This window comes from Onychomys torridus, chromosome 9 (assembly GCF_903995425.1).
Source record: "Onychomys torridus chromosome 9, mOncTor1.1, whole genome shotgun sequence".
Classification (NCBI taxonomy): Eukaryota; Metazoa; Chordata; class Mammalia; order Rodentia; family Cricetidae; genus Onychomys; species Onychomys torridus.
Window position 1 is genome coordinate 108,802,177 of NC_050451.1, and position 21,026 is coordinate 108,823,202.

The 21,026-nt window shown below is 43.5% G+C and overlaps 1 protein-coding gene and 1 non-coding gene across 2 annotated transcripts in view; one reads left to right on the top strand and one right to left on the bottom strand.

The window, feature by feature from the left end:
• Ipo5 (importin 5) overlaps positions 1-12,225 on the top strand; it is a 39,419-nt gene extending 27,194 nt beyond the window's left edge. Inside the window, exons 15-26 of the mRNA XM_036199456.1 lie at positions 570-653; positions 2,793-2,925; positions 2,999-3,120; positions 3,486-3,582; positions 5,071-5,243; positions 5,862-5,973; positions 6,060-6,115; positions 7,003-7,125; positions 8,295-8,514; positions 9,008-9,236; positions 10,805-10,946; positions 11,501-12,225. Of these exons, the coding sequence (XP_036055349.1) occupies positions 570-653; positions 2,793-2,925; positions 2,999-3,120; positions 3,486-3,582; positions 5,071-5,243; positions 5,862-5,973; positions 6,060-6,115; positions 7,003-7,125; positions 8,295-8,514; positions 9,008-9,236; positions 10,805-10,946; positions 11,501-11,587 (1,578 nt within the window). The 3' untranslated portion in view covers positions 11,588-12,225. The remainder of the gene's footprint in view (positions 1-569; positions 654-2,792; positions 2,926-2,998; positions 3,121-3,485; positions 3,583-5,070; positions 5,244-5,861; positions 5,974-6,059; positions 6,116-7,002; positions 7,126-8,294; positions 8,515-9,007; positions 9,237-10,804; positions 10,947-11,500) is intronic.
• A 4,979-nt stretch (positions 12,226-17,204) lies between these two features.
• On the bottom strand, positions 17,205-17,355 carry LOC118591700. Its single transcript, XR_004945991.1, has one exon. It is a non-coding gene; the product is annotated as a U12 minor spliceosomal RNA (small nuclear RNA).
• Positions 17,356-21,026: the final 3,671 nt, after the last annotated feature.

Below are 21,026 nucleotides of genomic sequence, written 5' to 3' on the forward strand. Positions count from 1 at the left end.
GAATTTTTCTGAATGATTTTATCCGTGTGACTAATCCAAAAGGAAGATTTATCTATCTATTTGTTTGTTTGTTTGTTTGTTTATTATGCATACAGAAGAGGGCATCAGATCTCGTTACAGATGGTTGTGAGCCACATGTGGTTGCTGGGAATTGAACTCAGGACCTCTGGAATCGAAGTCTGAGCCATCTCTCCAGCCCCAAAGATAACAGATTTTTTTAAAAAAATTTTTTTAGCCTTTATTGGGAGGGTGGGGGGAGTATCACAGCATACAGTGGGGGTTAGATGAGTAACTTGGGAGTCAGTGTTCTCCTTTCATTATTGGACTCTGAGGATTGAACTCAGGTTGTCAAGCTTGGCTACAAGCTCCTTTACCTACAGAAACATCTTGTTGGCCCTGGACAGAGGTTTGTTTTGGTGTCTTTGGTTTTGGGGATGTGGGAGAGCAATAGTTATTATTTGCCATTTTATTATTACAGAAGAAGCAAAATTGGATAGCAAGAATAAGTGAGTCTTTGATGGGATATACATTAATAATATGGATGGCTTTTCCCCCCATATATTCTCTAGTTCATGCAGGATGCATCAGATGTGATGCAGCTACTGTTGAAAACCCAGACAGACTTCAATGATATGGAAGATGATGACCCTCAGGTAGGCAGTTTCCTGACTGTGCCTTATATAATGTTTGTTGTTTTGCTTGTTTGTTGTTTTGCTTTTTGTGTTCTGTCTGTATGTATGTATATGCACCTTGTGTATGCCTATTGATGGTTGTGAGCCACCTTGTGGGTGCTGAGAATCGAACCCAGGTCTTGAGCAAGAACAGCAAGTGCTCTTAACTGCTGAGCCCTATATGTAGCCCATATATTCTTAATTTTAAAATGAGTGACAGCTTCAGGTTGATGCTCTTAGTTTAACCTCGTATCCTAAAGACATTGGTCCCAAGCTGTTCTTCTGGAACCAGGTTCCCCAGTCCACTGTCAGTTGCTCCTGCTTTCTCTGAGTCTTAGGTTTGTTGCTTTGGAGGGCTCTGTACTTGGCTCTCTTGCCTTCTGGAGTAGTGCTTTCAGTACTGTAGATTTCTCCTGTGGACTTTCTAAAGGTTCATTTATCAACTACCTAACTAACGTGTTTTTGTTGGGCATCTCTTGGCCATTTGCCATTGATTTGTTCCCCTTGTTGGAAGAGACACAGAAACCCAGCAGTCTTAACCCTCAGTGCACATGTGGCCATTCTCTGCACAGTCTACATGGTGGTCACTCCCCAGTCTCAGCCCTCAGTGCACATGTGGCCGCTCTCCATGCCCACTTCCATGAGCAGATGTAGATTCTGTTAATTACAGAAGGAACACCCTGTGTGTGCACATACCTGGCTTAGTCTTAGTCTTCTCTTTTGGATAGCTTTCTTGATGTTTTTCTCAGTGGGGATTGACAACACCATAGTGGCATGACCAGTGTTTATCCTGTCATGATGATGTAGACAATGCTAATAAGGCATTGGATAAGGCATGGGATAACTTTCCATGAGCTTACTGTAATCATTTCATCACTTATACGAGAGCACTGTGTGCAAAGGCAGAACACCCTGTGTTTCCTTCCTTTGCTGAGTGGGAGCATGTAAATAAATCCCATTTATCTCCCTTTAGACAGGTCAGGCTGTGAGGAAGGCGGGAAGGACATAGTGGAAATGTAGAGTGGCATATAGAAAATGGCCACAGAGCCTTGTGTAGTGGAAGGCTTTACAAATAAAAGACGAATTACAACTACTCTGATACTTCTCTTCACCCCCCGGCAGAATGGCTGTTATCAAGAAAGAAATGACAACATGCTCAATTATGTTACCTTAGAGGATATGGGGAATGAGGAGCCCTTAGTCACTGGTTTTGGGAATGTTAAATGGTGTGGCCACTATGGGAATCAGTGTGGAGGTTTCTTAAGAGACTAAAGTCTAGCCAGGCGGTGATAACACGCTAATCCCAGCAGAAGCAGGCAGATCTCTGAGTTCTGAGGACAGCCTGGTCTACAGAGCGAGTTCTAGGGCAGCCAGGGCCACACAGTGAGACCCTGTCTCAAAAAAAAATAAATAAAAATAAAAATAGTACTACCATATTGCTATCTGATGTGCTTACAGTCGTGACATAAAAGGGCTCCACATCCTACCATGGGTAGTTCACACATCCACGTTTGTCATGGCTCCTGTCAACAATAACCAGGAGAAAGAGAATCAGCCTAGCCTTCATCAACACACAAGTGGATAATAAAAATGTGGTACATGTGCAAATAGGATTTTACTCAGGAAAACAATGGCATTTCGGGAACATGGATGACATGGAGAATGGGAAGGGCACACTCGGTGGACGGGAAGGAGCAACCAGAAGAAAGCATGGCAGTGCCGTGATGAAACCTGTTGTTTTACATGCTGACACTAAACATGGGGTAGGGGGTTGGGTTTCAATAGTGTTTGTGGGTGCTGTGCCAGGTAGTGTATGTTCTTCCTCCAAAAGATCAGTACCTAAAGGTTGGCCTTTGTTTTCAACTAAGTGATACAGATGCTAACAGAGAACAAATTATAATTGCTGCATAGGGAAAAAGTAAAAGTAGGAAAGTCTCAGCTGCCAGCTCTGTCCCATTGTAGAGGTCATAGGTGCCTGAATGCTGACTTGGAACACTTTGAGTGACATTGGGAATATGTAAACATGTCGGTTGATAAATCTACGTTTCCTCAAGATGGGAAACCGGCTTTAACTGTCTTAGTTACCTGTTGTCTTATGGCCTGTTTGAAATTTTCCCCCAGATCTCTTACATGATCTCAGCATGGGCTCGAATGTGCAAAATCCTTGGGAAAGAATTCCAGCAGTACCTTCCCGTGGTTATGGGACCACTGATGAAGACTGCTTCAATTAAGCCTGAAGTAGCCCTTCTCGACAGTAAGTGCTTCTCTGGGCACAGCAGCGGCAGCATCACTGCTCCTTGTCTTCTCACAAGTTTGTCTTCTTACAGCCCAGGACATGGAGAACATGAGTGACGATGACGGCTGGGAATTTGTGAACCTCGGAGATCAGCAGAGTTTTGGTATTAAAACGGCAGGACTGGAAGAAAAGTCAACTGCTTGCCAGATGTTGGTATGATAATATCCTATTACTAGGCTTTGGGATCAGATCTTCCACCACACGGTCCAGGGTAGATCTCGGCCATCAGCCTCACAGCAAGCACCGTTACCCGGAGCCATCACCAGCCCGGGTGACGACATGTGTGCACGTCAGAATGTTTGTAGCAGAGGCTTTGGGAGTGGAGGGATTTTGTGGACTTTGTCTGTTTTGGGCAAGTCTCTAGTAGGTGGCTAAGAGCATTGTTGGAGTAAATGAGCACAAATGTGCTGGCGGCACTCAGAGAAAAGCTAAACTGGTCTGGTTTCAGTGTGTCGCAGCATCGCCAGAGTTACCTTTCTGAAACCCTGTAATGTGGACCTTGATTTCCTTTCTTTCAGGTTTGCTATGCTAAGGAATTAAAGGAAGGTTTTGTGGAATACACTGAACAGGTTGTCAAACTGATGGTCCCTCTGCTGAAATTTTATTTCCATGATGATATCCTTCAACGGTTGACTACAAAATATGTATGGTTGTAGTAAAACTGTAGTGTCTGCAGTCACCTGAATTGCTGTTCATTTGCTCTAACTTGGCTGTGTGTTCTTGGCTCTACATGTACCTTCATTTCTTGAAAAGCATGAAAGACAAAATGTTAACCATGCTATAGTCAGCCCTCTGTGGCCTTACTAAGAATTGTACAGACTGACATTTTATGAAGGAATGTCTACAGTATTTGTTGTATACCCGCTGATACATCTTTCTGAGAGAGACTCCTATAGTACTAATGTGGATAACACCTCTGCGATGTTTTCATCCTCAGGTTCTTCTTTGATAAGTATAATTAATACATGTGGGTATTTTGTTAATTTCCACACACATTGTTTCGTAAGTAGGTAATAGAAAACCAGACCAACCCTAAAGTCCTCTGTTCCTCAGACAGTATTATGTCGGCATTGGCCTTAAAGAGGTGAGCTCTGCCAGCAGATTCCTGGTGAGTCACACCAGAGGAGGAGGTAGAGTGTGTGTGCATTACCCAAAGGAGGCCAGAAAGTGGCGTCAGATCCTTAGAACTGGAGTTAACAAATGGTGTGAGCCACCATGTGGGTGCTGAGAATCAAACCTGAGTGATTTGGAAGCTAGTGATCTTAACCACTTAACCAGCCCCTAGAATATCTTTAACTTTTTTTTAGTATTTAAATCTTTACTTTATGTATATAAATGTTTTACCTGAATGAATATGTACATGTATGCTGGTGCCCATGGAGATCAGAAGAAATTATATTCCCCTGGAACTGGAGTTAGGGATGGTTAGAAACTACCACGTGGATTCGGGGTACTGAACCCCAGTCCTCTGCAAAAGCAACTCATACTTTATCAGCTGAGCCATCTCTCCAGCCCCTTGCTTCTAGAATTACCTCTTTTGGTTTGTTTTTGTTTTTGTTTTTCAAGACAGGGTTTCTCTGTGTAGCTTTGCGCCTTTCCTGTAACTCACTTTGGAGACCAGGCTGGCCTCGAACTCACAAAGATCCGCCTGGCTCTGCCTCCCAAGTGCTGGGATTAAAGGCGTGTGCCACCACCTCCCAGCTTTAAATGTGAACTCCCTTTCTTTTTTTTCTGTTTTTAATTTGAACTGAGGATCGAACCCAGGGCCTTGCACTTGCAAGGCAAGCGCTCTACCACTGAGCTAAATCCCCAACCCTAGAATTACTTTTAAGAAGAGGTTACCAAGGCTTTTTATTTTATAAATGATAATAGATAGGGAAGAGCCAAGTTGTAGATTGCATTGCATACACTACAGAGCAGAGTCATAGGAGGCCCTTCACTGTTACCAGACACACTGCTGTGCTGTGCAGGCAGGTCAGGGAGCCTTGGCTGTTTCTGTACCCACTTCCCCCTTTCCTGCTAACATAGTGTTCCATAGCATGTACGTGGAATGCTGGGATCCTCCAGAGGCCCCTTGGTGGTGCATTTCCTTAACGATGAAACGGGTCCGAGTGGCAGCAGCAGAGTCCATGCCTCTTCTGCTGGAGTGTGCACGTGTCCGGGGTCCTGAGTATCTCACACAGATGTGGCACTTCATGTGTGACGCTCTCATCAAGGCTATTGGCACGGAGCCTGATTCAGATGTCCTCTCGGAAATAATGCACTCTTTTGCGAAGGTGAATGTTTTCTCTGAATATCCCCCTCCTGTTTTATAAGGCGTGTTTATGTCATTCTCTGCTGACTAAATTAGGGAGATTTTCCCATATATTATAATAAACCAGTTTTTTTGCTGAAAATGTCAATTTTTTTGTTCTGAAATTTTGGTATAATTTTTGTTGTTTGGGAAGTTAGCTTTTGAGAAATACTGAGATTACACTAGAAGGACTGTTAGAGGTGGACGGAGAAATACAGACAGTTACGAGGAGTCCTTAATGGTTCTTGGGAAGTTGTAGCTTCGGTTGCATCAAGCAGTTGGTGTACATTCCTAGGTTCCCAGAAGAAAGTCTGATGCTTCTAACTGTAGATACTGTGCCATTTGTGTCTAGATCCTCCTGTGAACGCCTCTTTCCTTTTTCATCTGTTGGTATCAGAAGTAGATGGGTATGGTGGGAGGTGGATGATGTCTGTTCTGGCTCTGGATCCTCAGCCTGACACATACGATAGGTCCAAAAGGAGTTTTATCTCTGACGCCTCTGTTGGAAATGCTATCCCTCAAATACAGCTAAGTGTGCACTTACTCATTTGGTCTTTAGTCTTGGGGTGGTGACTGGTGGTCCTTTGTCTCACTTGCTCAGTGCATAGAAGTGATGGGGGATGGATGCCTGAACAGTGAACACTTCGAGGAGCTGGGAGGAATACTGAAGGCCAAGCTTGAAGAACACTTCAAAAATCAAGAGTTGCGGCAAGGTAAGCATTCAGGACTTCTTACTTCTGAACAAAGTCCTTGGCCTTTAGATGTGATCATTTAAAAACATTTGTTTGGTGTGTTTTAGTTAAAAGACAAGATGAAGACTATGATGAACAGGTTGAGGAATCACTACAAGATGAGGTAAATTATTCCCTTCTGAACTTCAATTAAATGACCATTTGCATCTTAACTATTTTTAAATGCTTCAGTTTCTAGTTACCCTCTAGTATCCTATTCTGATAGAATCTGTTATCATGGGCAAAGAATCTGGTATTTATAGAATAAGTCTTTTGAAATGAACTTTTTTCTTAAGTCTCTCACACATCAAATGCCATAGATTAAATACTTTTTGCTCACAACCACCGTTTGTATTATATTGGTGTTTTTCCTTGTCCAGTGGTTGGCTAGAGTGACTGCTGACAGTCGGGGGCAGTTGACACTAAGGCTCAGTGCATGGTAGGCAATCTTTCTGCCCCTGGATTGCTATCCCTATCCCTCTTACTTGGAAAGAAGGCTTTTATTTCCAGCAGTTGCCCACATTGGACTTGCACTTGGGATCCTCTTTATTCAGCTTCTGAACTGTTTGGGATCACAAGCCTGCCTGCACCACCAGCCTCAGCAGCTTTCTTTACCTTGTTTCTCAGTCATTTCATCCAGCCTGATTGTTAAGTTGGGCAGAGCCAGCATCTGCGGTGCGTGGTGCCTCTAGTGGGCTATGCTCCTGTGTACATGTGCTTCCATTGTACATGTACCTAGGCTTGCCTGCATGCACTGCTGCTGACTCCATGCCCTCACCAGCCTACTCAAACAGAAGTAAGTTCCCAGGCAGTAAGCGTAGCACTTGGCGTCTACGCCTCCTTTCCCGTGGTGGAGACTTAGTGTCAGCCCCCAAGGTCACTTCAACCTCCAGCTTCTCAATAGTCTTAACAGGGGAAACATTCATTTCCTGGATTTTATAGATGTTGCTGTTGATTCTCAAGCAGATAGCTTTATAACCCATGTGGCTACATGTTGTGTTTCTTTTTTAGGACGATAATGATGTTTATATTCTGACTAAAGTGTCAGATATTTTACATTCAATATTCAGTAGCTACAAAGAAAAGGTGTTGCCATGGTTTGAACAGCTGCTTCCATTGATTGTCAACCTGATTGTAAGTGTTAACCACCTATGAGCTCTTTTGAATAAATAGTTAACCTGGAACTCTCATTGCTGCACATAATGTCTTACACTTGTTAGAAATGGGCCTCAGAGGTGGAATTTGCATCATACTTTTTTAGTTATCCAGCTTAGTGCATTGCTCTGTATGTTTTCTATATCTTCTCAAGAAACAGAATGGTCTTTACTATGTACAGTCTGCAATAGTGGCCTGTGGTTAGTAAGTTTATCTACTTGATTTTTAAATAATCTTACAGAGATTACAATTTGGAACAGTTCACAAAGTAAGCACAAGTAGATGTCGCATACCTCTGCTCCCCCCCCACACGGCTTCTTATACATTAACAGCTACCATCAGGTAGTAGGGTGCAGGCTCCAGGACTATGCACATGCCTGGCAAACACTCTGCTGCGGGGCTCTATTGCCAGCCCCTCCTCCTCCTGCTCTCTCTCTCTCTCTTCCCCCCTCTCCCCCTGCACATGTCATTTTGTTATTCTACTTTGAGATGCAGTCTTACTAAGTAGCCCAGACTGGTGTGGAACTTGGAATCCTCTTGTTTCATCCTAAGAAGCTGGGACTATAGGCCTTTGCTGCCAGGCCCAGTTGAGAGTTACTCCTGGGTTCAAGTGATCCTCTTACCCTAGCCTCCTGGGTTGCTGGAATTACACAGGACTGTGTACTTGGATGCCTCCTCTACCACCTACCATTTTTGTTGTTTGTTGTTGTTTTGTTTTTCGAGACAGGGTTTCTCTGTAGCTTTGGAGCCTGTCCTGGACTAGCTCTGTAGACCAGGCTGGCCTCGAACTCACAGAGATCCGCCTGCCTCTGCCTCCCGAGTGCTGGGATTACAGGCGTGAGCCACCACCGCCCGGCTTTTTTTTTTTTTTTTTTTTTTTTCCTTACAAAGTAAATGTATGAACATCTCTGCCCTGTCAGTTCCTCCTGCAGTATGTGGTCATATTGTAGCACTCTAACAAAACATAAAAGTTCTGTACTGTGAAGTTACTTAAATGTATGTGTTCCTTCCAATGTTTTTATTGTAAGAAGTAGTTACTATGTTTCCATTTCTTGTATTAGATACATTCTGTAGGTAGATAGTTCACAATGAATTGTTTACAATTTTTGTACCAGTATTTAGTACTTAAATGGGAATCTCTTTTATAGTGTCCACATAGACCATGGCCAGACAGACAATGGGGATTGTGCATCTTCGATGATGTCATAGAACACTGTAGTCCAGCCTCATTTAAGTATGCAGAATATTTCTTAAGGCCAATGCTCCAGTATGTGTGTGACAACAGCCCAGAAGTCAGGCAAGCTGCGGCATATGGCCTTGGCGTCATGGCACAGTATGGTGGAGATAACTACCGCCCTTTCTGTACAGGTACTTATGTTCTGCTTTGTGCATTTCATTCCAGGCAGCCCTTTAGCCCAACCTTGTTCCCACCACACCTGGAAGCATTCTGTTCCAATTTCTGCTTTATTCTCCTCTGCCCACCCACCCCTATCTTGTTTTTAAATTTTATTCCCCTCTCCCGTCTATAGCAAAAACTGTACCATGAACAGAAGCATGTGGCACCCTTCCTTAAAGAGCTTCTGGGGGTAGAGGTTGGCAGTGCTAAAGTGTAAGCAGTGTGGCCTTGGGTGTAAGCAGTGAAAGTGCAGGGTGCAGGTGCGTGCAGGCTCTCAGTTGCAGCTCTGATGTTCCTGTCCATGCATAGTGTCCCTTCTATTACATGCAGCCCTGTAAGAGTAAAGCCAAGACCATAGGCTTCCTTACACTTGAGCAATTTGCAACTGGACCAGAGTTGGGGACATTTATGTTCATCTGCATCAACATGAAGTTTAGCTGACCTGTTTTTACTTGTTTGTTTTAGAAGCACTACCACTGCTTGTAAGAGTTATTCAGTCTGCAGATTCTAAGACCAAAGAAAATGTCAATGCTACAGAGAACTGCATCTCTGCAGTGGGGAAAATCATGAAGTTCAAGCCTGACTGTGTAAACGTTGAAGAAGTCTTACCACACTGGTTGTCTTGGCTTCCTCTGCATGAAGATAAAGAGGAAGCTGTCCAGACCTTCAGTTATCTGTGCGACCTGATTGAAAGGTATGCAAGCACAGAAATAAGGCTGGTGTTCTTTCTTTCCTTGGCACAGAAAGCTATGAGGTTGAACCTCACTTGTGGCCAGCGGTGGGTTGTGTATATTTGAAATAAATACTTGCTTGTAAGGCACATAAAGCTTGCCACACTTTAGCCCTTGTATGAAGATCTTAGAGTTCTTTGTAGGATCATGGTAGCAAATACTGTTTGAAGAAAGTTAATCAACTACTACATTTGCTATGGATCAAGAGTTGGTGGTAGCACATGATCAAAGCACTGAGGAAGTTGAGGAGCCAAGATGGCTGCAAGTTCAGGGCCATCCTTGCCTACACAGCAAAAGTCTCACAAAGGAAGTGGAGACCAACAGGTCTGCTGTAAGGGTTCACCAGGCAGGCGCTGTGGTCTGATACTGGGCTATGACTCACTTGCAGTTTTGTGCCCTGGGTGTGTAAGCTACAACAGCAGTGGCTTAGGAACGCGGCGTCCAGGCAGTTTCTTGACATCCCTCTTACCATGACTTCCATCTTGACTTCACTGTTAATTTCCAAGTAGAATTAGAGAGTTTGGTTCACTCGTCTACTACCCAGTAGAATTCCTAGAATCTTTTAGGATATTCCCTCATTCCTGCTTGATCAGCTTGATAAATACTGTTATGTCCCTACTGAGGTAGGTTTTCCTGAGGAGTTTGATAGTCACCCACAGATTGTACTGTCTTGTATCTGAAATATCGGTCCTCAGGCTGTTTGGTTTCTCCTTGGAAGTGACTACTGTCAGTGACTTCCACTCAAACTCTTGCCTGCCTGAAGTTTATCCCCTAGTTGACTCTTAAAACACCCACATGATCCTTTTGAAACTGTTTGGTGCAACAAATGTTATTCTTGGTAATGTCATGAGGTTTGTTCATTTGTTTTGGGGTTCTAGTGACCAGACCTAGGAGTCTCACTTGTGCTGGGCAAAATGCTCCATGGTTGAACCCTCTTTTTATTCTTTGAAACAGGATCTCACTAAATTGCCTAAACTGACCTTGACAGTCCTCAGCCTCTTTGCTAGGCTTACAGACTTGAGACCAAGATTGTCTTGGTTGCCGGGCGGTGGTGGCGCATGCCTTTAATCCATCCCAGCACTCGGAAGGTAGAGCCAGGCGGATCTCTGTGAGTTCTAGGACAGCCTGGTCAACAAAGCGAGATCTAGGACAGGCACCAAAAAACTACACAGAGAAACCCTGTCTCAAAAAATCAAAAACAAAATAAACAAAAAAAAGACTCTCTTGGGACTTGTTTGTTGCTGTTTTATTTTTGACACACTGCTGATTGTTCTAACACAGAGCACTTAGTGCTCTTGTCTGGCCCTCCAAAGAACTCTGAAAGAGAAGCCGAGTGTTTCCCCAGTTACATAGAGAGGCTGCAGGCCTACTGAGTCAGACCAGCTGGCTCTTCTTACTGAACCATAAAGGACACTTACTTGGTCTTAATGACCATGTAACTATTGTGTAGAGAACAGCAGAGGGAAGTGTGATCATGAGGAATTCCTCTCACAAATTTTATTTATAAAGGTTTTTGATTTTCTTTTGTCAGTAATCACCCAATTGTTCTTGGCCCAAACAATACCAACCTACCCAAAATATTCAGCATAATTGCGGAAGGAGAAATGCATGAGGCTATTAAACATGAAGACCCCTGTGCCAAACGCCTGGCCAATGTAGTTCGCCAAGTACAGGTAAGCTAGTTTGGTTGAACTGGAGAGGGGATAAGTAAATCAGAGTCGGGGGCTCTGCTGGCTTTTAATCTACATTAGGAACTAACATTTAATGAGTTGTGGAAATTGTATTTTTAAATCAGGAAGCTTTGAAATGAGTTATTAATTTGTTCTCACTGTCAGAGGCATAGTCTTCATCTTCAACTTGAGCATATTATGTCCTAGTATTTAGCAGATGGTCATTCTTTTCAGAATATCTGAAGGAAAGAAAGATGCAGTGTAATAATGTTGTCAGAACAAATATATATATATATATATATATATGACTTACTTTGACTTCATGTAGTATATAAGTTGATCTAAGGTGCCAGCTAATGGGATAATTTTATTGATTTAGAAGCAAAGAAAATTTTCTGTAAATAAAATGAGCTTTGAAGAAATGAACAGATTTCTTGGTTTTACAATAATCATCAAGTTAAGCTCTAGAGTGCCTAGGCACTATTGTAGTCTGTGCATGCTGTTTACTAAAACACTTGAAGTGATGACTGTCTAAAATGTATGTGCTTTCTCCCTAGACTTCTGGAGGATTGTGGACTGAATGCATAGCACAACTCAGTCCGGAGCAGCAGGCAGCCATACAGGAACTCCTGAACTCTGCCTGACGGGCCTTAATACCACCTGCCAGAAAACTAACTCCAAATAAACGCTTACCCTTTGTTTAGGTTTCTTGGTTTTGTTTTTGAGCAAGAGAGCAGTAGTGTTGTGTGTAGGCCATTCTTCTGGAGCCGCGCACACAGGAAAAGCGGGCCTGTGTGCAAAGTGGACTACCGTGGATCTCATCTGACCCACAGAGGAGGTCCATGTAAGCCCATGGTAGCACTGCAGAGTATTTTTCTATTGCTGTGTCCCACCGTGCGAAGGGAACGAGGAAACCATTACTTTCCTCAGTAGACCTACAGAAACTTACGGAAACCCAGATCAGTTAATCCACATAGATGTGTGTTAAACAGACTGGGAGACAACCTAGTGTTCATTCTATAAGGTGGAGTGAGATCTGTGTGGGGTAGAAAGAAGCCTTTACCCAGGCAACCAGCCGAAAACAGCTGATGACAAGCAAGGCTGAGGCTGTCACTTGATGTCACTGTTGGTTCTTCCCCCCCAGAGGGCTTATGCAGTGACTCGGTGTGGAGGCTGTCCCACCTCGGCCCTTGAATGTGAAGTGTCGTTGGCATGTCTGCAGTGGTCTCGTTCACTCCTCAATAAACAGCATTGAAATACAAAGAGGCTTGTGTAAAACTTAGTACTGTCTGCCTGTGGTTCCTTTCATGTTTTCATATAGAGTGATCTGATATTTTTTAAGGTGATAGTTGTGGCTCTGAATGTTTTACCTCCACATTTCCTCTCTGCAGTACAGCCTTGAAAGCCTGTCTTGTCTTTCAGTCTTCACGGTAACTTAAGCTCACGTATGTGACTCTTCTGTTCACAACTGGTATTCTTAAGGTTTGCAAATTCAACCAGCTTTTTAAAAACCAGGATTGTTCTTAGATCAACAAGATTTTGGCTTAGTATTTTCATTGCAGATTGTAATTGCTTTAGAGCCACACACAGCATTTGAATTTTTTAATTTTACAGGTATTATGGCTAAAATTATTTACTGAAAATTTCAGTAAAATGCGTGAATTTTTTTTTCTTTATGTATTAATCTCAGAATAGTAACTGACTAGCTGTTGTTTCTTTAAATAATTTTCTAAGGGATCTTAATAGATTTCTGTTGAAACCTCAGTGTTAACATTTTCATGGTTTGTACTAAATTTAACTGTGATAAAAAAATGAGTTTTATGCATAAATCAGAATTTAAAATTAAACAGTTCTTTCCTTAAATGATTTGCATTACTTCATTAAAACAAAATTTGGAATTAAATGGAAGGTAAAATGGAGTCTATTTAGACAGCTAACTGGTTAGTTAGCACGTGTCCTTAGACTATATGTTCAGCTTCTAACTACAGCATGGTTAGTCTGGATACTTGGGGATCTGGCAGAAAATTAGTCAGTGCTTCCAGCGGGTGCTCTGGGCCTCTTGGAGCTTGGTACTGTGTTCCCTGGGGAGGAAAGCAGGCACCAATATACAGCACCTCTGCTGCAGCCTGAAGCAGGACCGGGTGCTGGTGCCCAGTGCAGTGTGAATTGGGCTTTTGTTTAGAGTGCTCCTGCACTCTCAGAGAAGCTCATGAGAAACATGGCCCACCTGCCAAGCGGAGGTGGTAGTGTGGTCAGGAGATGTTTGGAGAGAGCTAGTGTTTGCACTGGGCTAAGTACTTGTGAGAACAGGTTCCTTCGCATCAAGTACTAGTGGTGGGGTCACTAAGCACTAGCAAGGCCCTGAGAAGCGCATTGGTGATACACATGCCGACTGGCACGCGCAAGACTGGCATTGAATTGAGGTGGGGACAGGTGCCAGGGACCTCTGTCTACACACGAAGCACAGCCAACTTAAGATGCCCAGTAACTAGGTTCTTTATGTTATCTGGATACACACTTGGATGGGGGAATTCAGGATTTTTCTGTCTGCACCATTCTAAGTGGCCTTGCATGCCAGTGAGTGATACATTTTATGAATTCAAACTTTTGGAGGGAGTAACTGTATGGCTCCACCATTTCTGAAAATTTTGTAACTGCACACTCAGCATAACTCAATTTTTGAGTATTTTTAATGCTGTAAATTAGAAGTAAAACTCTCAGTGGTAACTGGATACTCTGTAATGCGAGGCACCTTTATCACAGCTCAGGTTGTAGCTTGGTTTAGCAAATGGCAGTAAGTAAATAAATATTCTTGATGCAACTTGTCTCTTAATAAATGGGGGGGGGTGCACAATTGATAAGCATTTATTTATAATAACTAAGCATTTAAGCAATTCAAAAGGCTAAGTAGCCAACTAAATGTTTCCCTCAGTTAGCCCTACCTCATCTGCCTAGATTATTGTTGCATCCATTTCCTCTCTTTGTCTTTATGGGACTTGTTTGCTTTGTTTTGTGCATGAGTGCTAGCCTGCTGTCTAAGTCCGAGTACTCTGCCTGCAGTCCTGAGGAGGTCGGAAGAGGGCGTCAGAACCCCAGGAACTGGAGTTGTGAGTGCTGGGAACTAAATTCCCGTGCTCTTAACTACTGAGCTACTACTACTCAAGCTCTTAATAGAGTTTTGACTAGTTTTAATTACTATTTTGATACATTTATGAACATGCATGTTCTATGGTGTCATATGGTCAGGACAAGTTTTAATTATTTTAGGACATTAATATTGCATGGAGGTCAAAGGACAATTACTAGAGTTGACTCTCCTTCCACTGTTTTAAGTTCTAGGGCTCGCTCAGACTGTCAGGCTTGGCAGCAAGCACATTTACTCAGTGAGCCATCTTGCCAGCCCCTAAGACTATGGGTTCAGGGGAAGCGGCTCAGCTGATTGAGTGCTTGTCTGGTATGCATGAATCCTGGCTTCAGTCCCCAGCACTGTAAACAGGTGTGTTTCGGCATGCCCGCAATCAGGATCAGAAATTTAAGGTCGGCCTGGCGGTGGTGGTGCACGCCTTTAATCCCAGCACTCAGGAGGCAGAGCCAGGCGGATCTCTGTGAGTTCAGGGCCAGCCTGGGCTACCAAGTGAGTTCTAGAAAAGGCGCAAAGCTACACAGAGAAACCCTGTCTCGGGGGGAAAAAAAAGAAATTTAAGGTCATCTCTGGCTACATAGCAAATTGGAAGCTAGCCTGAGCAACTTGAGATCCTGTCTCAGAAATTAAAATGGAGCACCGTGAAACCCATACTCAAAGGCAGGCGCTACAGCCTGTGACGCTTGTCCAGCAAGAAAGACGCCCTGGGTTCAATCTTCAGTGAAAGGAAGGCTTTTCTGAGCAAGATGTGTCACAAGTCACAGTTTCACAGTTGATAGCTGTTGCATATCTCAGTGGTAAGGTGCTTGGCGAGCACATACAAGGCCCTGGGTGCATTCCCAGTATCAGAAAAAGGAAAAGGGTCCTTTCTTGAAAAACAGGCCTTCCGAATGGTGTCCATGAACTGTTCTCATAGGAAAAGGTTGCCACAATCCATGCAGGAAAAACCAGACGCCGCCTACATTGCAAGTGTCTGAAGAAGACAGTGAAGAGCTAGCAGGAAATGGACGTCAACACTGAGAGGAGGTGCTCTGTACGGAGCAGTGACTGGCCTGGACCGCAGGAGAAGGGTCCTAGGCATGTTTGATAGAAGGTTCTGCTAGGTGCCACAGCTTGCTTCCGCTTCACAAGGGATACAGAACTAAGCTGGAAGTCAAAGCCTGTCCATTTAACCCACGGGAAGCTGAGTGGCCTGCAGCCATCCCTGGTGGCCTGCCGAGCTCCCCTGAAGGGTAAAGCCCATGAAGTCCAGCAGAAGAGTGCAAAGCAAGAGCAGACACAAGTGGGGTCCTGGCTGCCTCAAAGTCCCCGTAACTGACTGCAGATGGAGAGCTCCACTCCCAGGGCCTCTCTGCTGCTCCCCAAATTGCCTAGACCTGTTGCTTTAGCAGCACCCCACCATAGCCACACTTCCTTCTGTGAGGTCCAGAACAGTGGCAGTACATAGTTCTCTTCCGCCAAGGCCTCCAAAGGTTTCCTGATTTGTGTGTTCCAGGCTGTTGGTGGGAATTGGGTACTAGCAGTGATTATCTTGGTGACGACAGTTAACACCCCTGTCCTGGGGCCAAGGCCCAATGAATCATTTCTAGATACCAACCAGCAAGGACCTGGGATGTAGTGTGGTGGTAGACTGCTTTCTTAGCATATGGGAAGCCCTACGTTTGATCAACACCATGGAGAACTTAGGGACCCCTACTGAAAAGTTCGCTGTCATTTCTAAAAAGATCCAGCTTAATTTCTTCAGATCCGGTAATGTAAAGGGTGGAAAGAATGATTCTTCAATCCTAATGACAGAGAACATGGGTGCTAGATTATAGTGGACAGGGTTTCTCTGCAATAGCCCTGGCTGTCGAGGGACTCACTCTGTAGATCAAACTGGCTTCAGATCTGCTAGGATGGGTGCTTAGATGGATCAGATAGTCTCCATAGCTTTAATGCCTTACTGGTGTGGCTGTTTTGCTTATTTTCACTGAATGGGCCACTGGGAACTCAGTTCACAATTCACAGGCTTAGAAAACATTCAATGAAAAGTCTGTACTGCTCCTGTTCTGAATGAAAAACCTTTCAGACTTGATCCAAACAAGCACATTTGCTTGATTTCATTCACAACCCTCTCTAGAAGGAAATAGGCATTCTTGTAAGTATCCATGTCTTTCTGATGGTGAGGATTCAGGCAGGGAAGCACTCTGAGCAGTGAACATCCTCTACTTAACTCAGCCTAGATTGGCTAGCCATTTAAGTCAAGAGTGAATATCTTCCCCATTTGACCCTCTAAAGTGTCTACTGTATTGTGGCATCCTTGCAGGAAGTTGGTAGTAGCAACCCAACACAACTGGAAATAAATTCCCATAAGGAAAGATTAACCTGTGTGCCATGGGTTAAACCCAGAGCCTTACACATGCCAGGTAAGTGTTTGCCTGAGTTTTTTTATTACATGGATTGGATGCACAGATCTGAGCATGTATGCCAAATGTGAGTATAGAGAAGAGAGGACAAGTGGGACCAAGGAATCAAACTCAGTGTCAAGCTTGACAACAAACACATGCCCTGAACCCATGTTTTATTTCCATTAAGAGACGCCATGAACAAGTTTTGTTTTGTTTTGTTTTGTTTTTGTTTTTTTTGTTCTTTTTTTTGGAGGTGGTGGTGGGGGGGATAAACATGGTTTATTTGAAAGACAGCCCCTGACCACACATGTAGCTGGAGAGTTTCTCTCCAGGTCCCGCCAAGCCCCGTGCAGTCCTGCAGCCCACTTATAAAATAATCACTCAGACGCTTATATTATAAACTGTATAGCCATGGCAGGCTGCTTGCTATCTGTTCTTATATCTTTAATTAACCTGTTTCTATAAATCTATACCTTGCATTGTGGCTCGTGGCTTACCAGTCGGTATCTTACATCATGCTTCTCATGGCAGCTGGCAGCATCCCCTGCCTCAGCCTTCCACCTCCCAGCATTCTCCTTGTCCCACCTACACTGTCCTTCCTGCCTGGCTACTGGCCAATCAGTGTTTTATCAATCAATCATAGCAACATATATTTACAGCACACAGGATGCAGTCTCAGGACAACTGCAGACAGCTTGTCAACTTCCTGATTTTCTTTAACATATAGGGGGTCGGGCAGACTATCGCACCCAGGCATCCCGCAAAGTAGGCAGGTCGCCTTAGGGGGCAACCTTTACCCACTCAAAAATTCTTCTCACATTAGCAATGAGGACTCAGGCATCACCCCGAATTGTTAGTTTCCTTACTCATAAATTTAAGGCATGACCAAGTTGAAGCATTTAACTGGACGCTTGCTTACAGTTTCAGAGTTTTGTGGTGGTGGTGTTACTGTTTTCAGTTTCCAGTCTCTTTCATCTTCATGGCAGTGTGCAGGCAAACATGGTGCTGGAACAGTAGCTGGGAGCTTTACCTCCTGATCCTCAGAAGAGAGAGACTAGGCCTGATGTGGGCTTTTGAAATATCAAAGCCCACCCCTAGTGACACTTCCAGCAAGGCCATACCACCTAATACTTTTAATCCCTCCTGAACAGTTCTGCTCCCTGGTAACCAGACATTCAAAATATATGAGTCTATAGGGGCCATTCTCATTCAAACTATCACGTTCCACTCCCTGATCCCCTGTGGCCACATCATAATGCAAAAATGCATTCAGTCCAACTTCAAAAGTCCCGGGACTCTATAGCAGTTTCAACACTATTTAAAAGTTCAAAGTCTCTCCTGAGACTCATGGCAATCTCTTAACTATAATTCCCTGTAAAATAACAATCAAAAAGCAGATCAAATACTTCCAGCATATAATGGCACAAGATATACATTACTATTCCAAAAGGAGGAAGGGAGGAAAATACTGGACCAAAAGCAAGAATTAAAACTCAGCAGGGCAAACTCCAAACTCAGCATCTCTATGTCTGATGTCAAAGTGTTCTTCAGATTTCCAAATCCTGTTGCCTGCAACACACTTCTCTTAGGCTGGTTCCCACTTGTTAGCAGCCTGGCGGGTATCCTACGACTCTGGCATCTCCAACATCTCAGGTTTCCAATGCAATCCAGGCTTCACCTTCACAGCTTTGTACAATGACCTCTCTGGACCTTCATGCAGGGACTGTTCTACCAAATGCCTGTCCTTGGTGACTTTCATTAACAACAGAGGAAGTCTGCACAACCCCTTTCCTCTCTCATTGACTCTTAGGGTAGAGAGAGAGCCATGTAGCCAAAGCTGCCAAGTTCTTCTCCTTGCTGGGGCTGTAACCTGGGCCCCTCCTTGCACTGCATTTCATAAGCCTTATGTTTTTGCTGATTTTCTTCACTACCTAAGCTTTCCTTTCATTGCTTTTCACAGTGTGGAGGCTTAGCTGGGCAGTCTTTCTCTGAGACCACTCCCTTTATTCCATTTAGCATCAGGCTTTAACAGCACTTAGCACCATTACACCACCTGCTCCTTTTCTCCTCAAATTGTATGTTTTATATTTCTTCCTGTCTCCCTTGACCCTTCTCATATACCTGCAGAAAAGTCATCTCTAGTAACCACACAACACAATCAGTGCTAGACTGTCTCAGAATCTCTGCCAACACCATTAATCTAAAATTTCCCAACCTCACCTCAGGCAGATTTTTAGGGCAATAGTAAAAAGTAGCCATTCTTTTCCAAAATATAACAGGATGGTCTCTAGGCCAGCTGCTAATATTCTCCCCCTCTTAAGTTTCTTGAGTTGGGCCACCCACAGCTCACATGGTCCTCAGCACCACTGCCTGTGCTCCAGTTACTAGGATGGACCACTAAGCCCTGCTTAAATCATTCAACTGCTTTTCTGGTCCAAAGTTCCAAAGTCTTCCATAGTCCTCCAACAAATAGCATAGTCAGGCCCAGCACAGCAATATGCCACTCTCTGGTGCCAACTTCTGTCTTAGAGTTCTGTTGCCATAAAAAGACACCATGACCAAGGCAACTCTTACCAAGGAAATTGTTTAATTGGGGGCTTGCTTACAGTTTCGGAGGCTCAGTCCATTATCATCACGGCGGGAGATATGCGGACATGCAGGCAGACATGGTGCTGGAGAGGTAGCTGAGAGCTCTATATCCTGATCAGGCAGAGAGAGAGACGGGGCCTGGTGTGGCTTTTGAAACCTCAGCAACCACCTTACTCCAATGAGGCTACACTTGCTCAAATATCTTTTCCATCCTTCTCAATAGTTCCAGTCCCTGGTGAGTAAGTATTCACATATGTGAGCTGATGGGGGTGGTTCATTATTTGCCCCTCTCCACAATACTCATAGTAAAAAAGCAGTCAGGGTGTGATGAAAATGTCACTGCAATATACACCCATACCAAAGCACTGCTCTGCACCCCAGAAAGGAACACAATTACATGGTAGCTTAGAGGTAAAAATAGCAGAATAAATGTCGGTGGATTGGTTTTTAAAAATTATAATGTAAAGTTATAGTTCTGGAGGTGAAACAAACATTGTGCATATGGAAAAAACTAGCTTTAAACCTGCCCAGCTACTAGGGAAGTAGAGGCAGGAGAATTAGAAATCCAAGTCCTGCCTGGACAACTCAGTGAGTGGACAGAAGATGGAATCATTCACTTTGCCTGAGTGGCACAAAAATCAGGAAGTCAGTTACCTCCCCTCCCAGGTTGCCTTTTTAGATTTGGATTTTTTGTTTGTTTTGTCTTGAAACAGTTGCATGGAGCCTAGGCAGGTCTCAAATTCCAAAATGACTATGTAGCTGAGGCTGGCCTTGAATTCCTGATCCTTCTGCCTCCAAGTGCTAGGATGACAGGCATGGCTGCTCTCCAGACCTGTGCTCCTTACCTCACTTGAGTTCTCACAGGGCCTTGCAGATGAAATGTCCCCCACTTTCTGGGAGCAAGCAGGAAGGAGTCTCAATCTAACTGAAAATTTTAGTATCTAGTCAGTTGAAACTCAACAAATTCAGCAGAGAGGTTGGTGGTAAATACAATAAAATAATAGAACTTGCCATTTATATTATGGTTACCCTTCTTGATTGTGTTTTTTAAAAATATGTGTGTGGATGAGTGTATACGTGGGATACGTATACATGAATGCAGAGCCCACAGAAGCCAGAAGAGGGCATCACATCTCTTGGAGCTAGGGTTGGAGGCTGTTATGAGCTGCGCAATGTGAGTACTGGGAATGAACTCAGGTCCTCTACAAAAATAGTAAATGCTCTTAATGTATAATTTGATTTCTCTTTATGAAGTATTCTCAAATCAAAATGGTGACCAGCCACATCCAACAGAAGACTTTTACAGTTCATATTTCTTTTTTATTCGTTAAAACTGCCAATATGCCATGTGGTGGTACACATACTTTTAATCCCAGCACTCGGGAGGCAGAGGCAGACAGATCTCTGTGAGTTCAAGAGAGGCCAGTCTGGTCTACAGAGCTAGTTCTAAGACAACCAGAGCTATACAGAGAGACTCTGTCTCAAAAAAACAATAAATAAATAAATAAATCTGCTGATATTATAGGGTTTTTTTAATCAATAAAATATATAACTGAGTAGATTGTTTTTTTCTACAAAATTATAGTATAAACTCACTGAACTTTTTATCTTATTGTTGATAAACCTTACAGGTGCACAATTTGTAAAATAAATACCTTAAATCTCAAACAAGAATTTGCATGTTGTTCTTATCCAGGGGCCATGCTGATCTCTCTTGGTCCAAATTTGTGTATGTACAGCTGAAATCAACAGTGTGGGATTTAAAACCTGAGAATTATGTCTTAAGTAAAGATTTTTGCTCCTCCCTATTAATTTGTATGCAAAGTATTTTTAATGTGTATTTAAGGATTCAAACGTCCTCAAATAATTTTGTTTTTGTTTTTTGTTTTGTTTTTCAGTTATGTGTATGTGTCTAGGGGTTTGTGCATGTGAGTGCAGTGCTTACAGAGGCCAAAAGAGAGCATC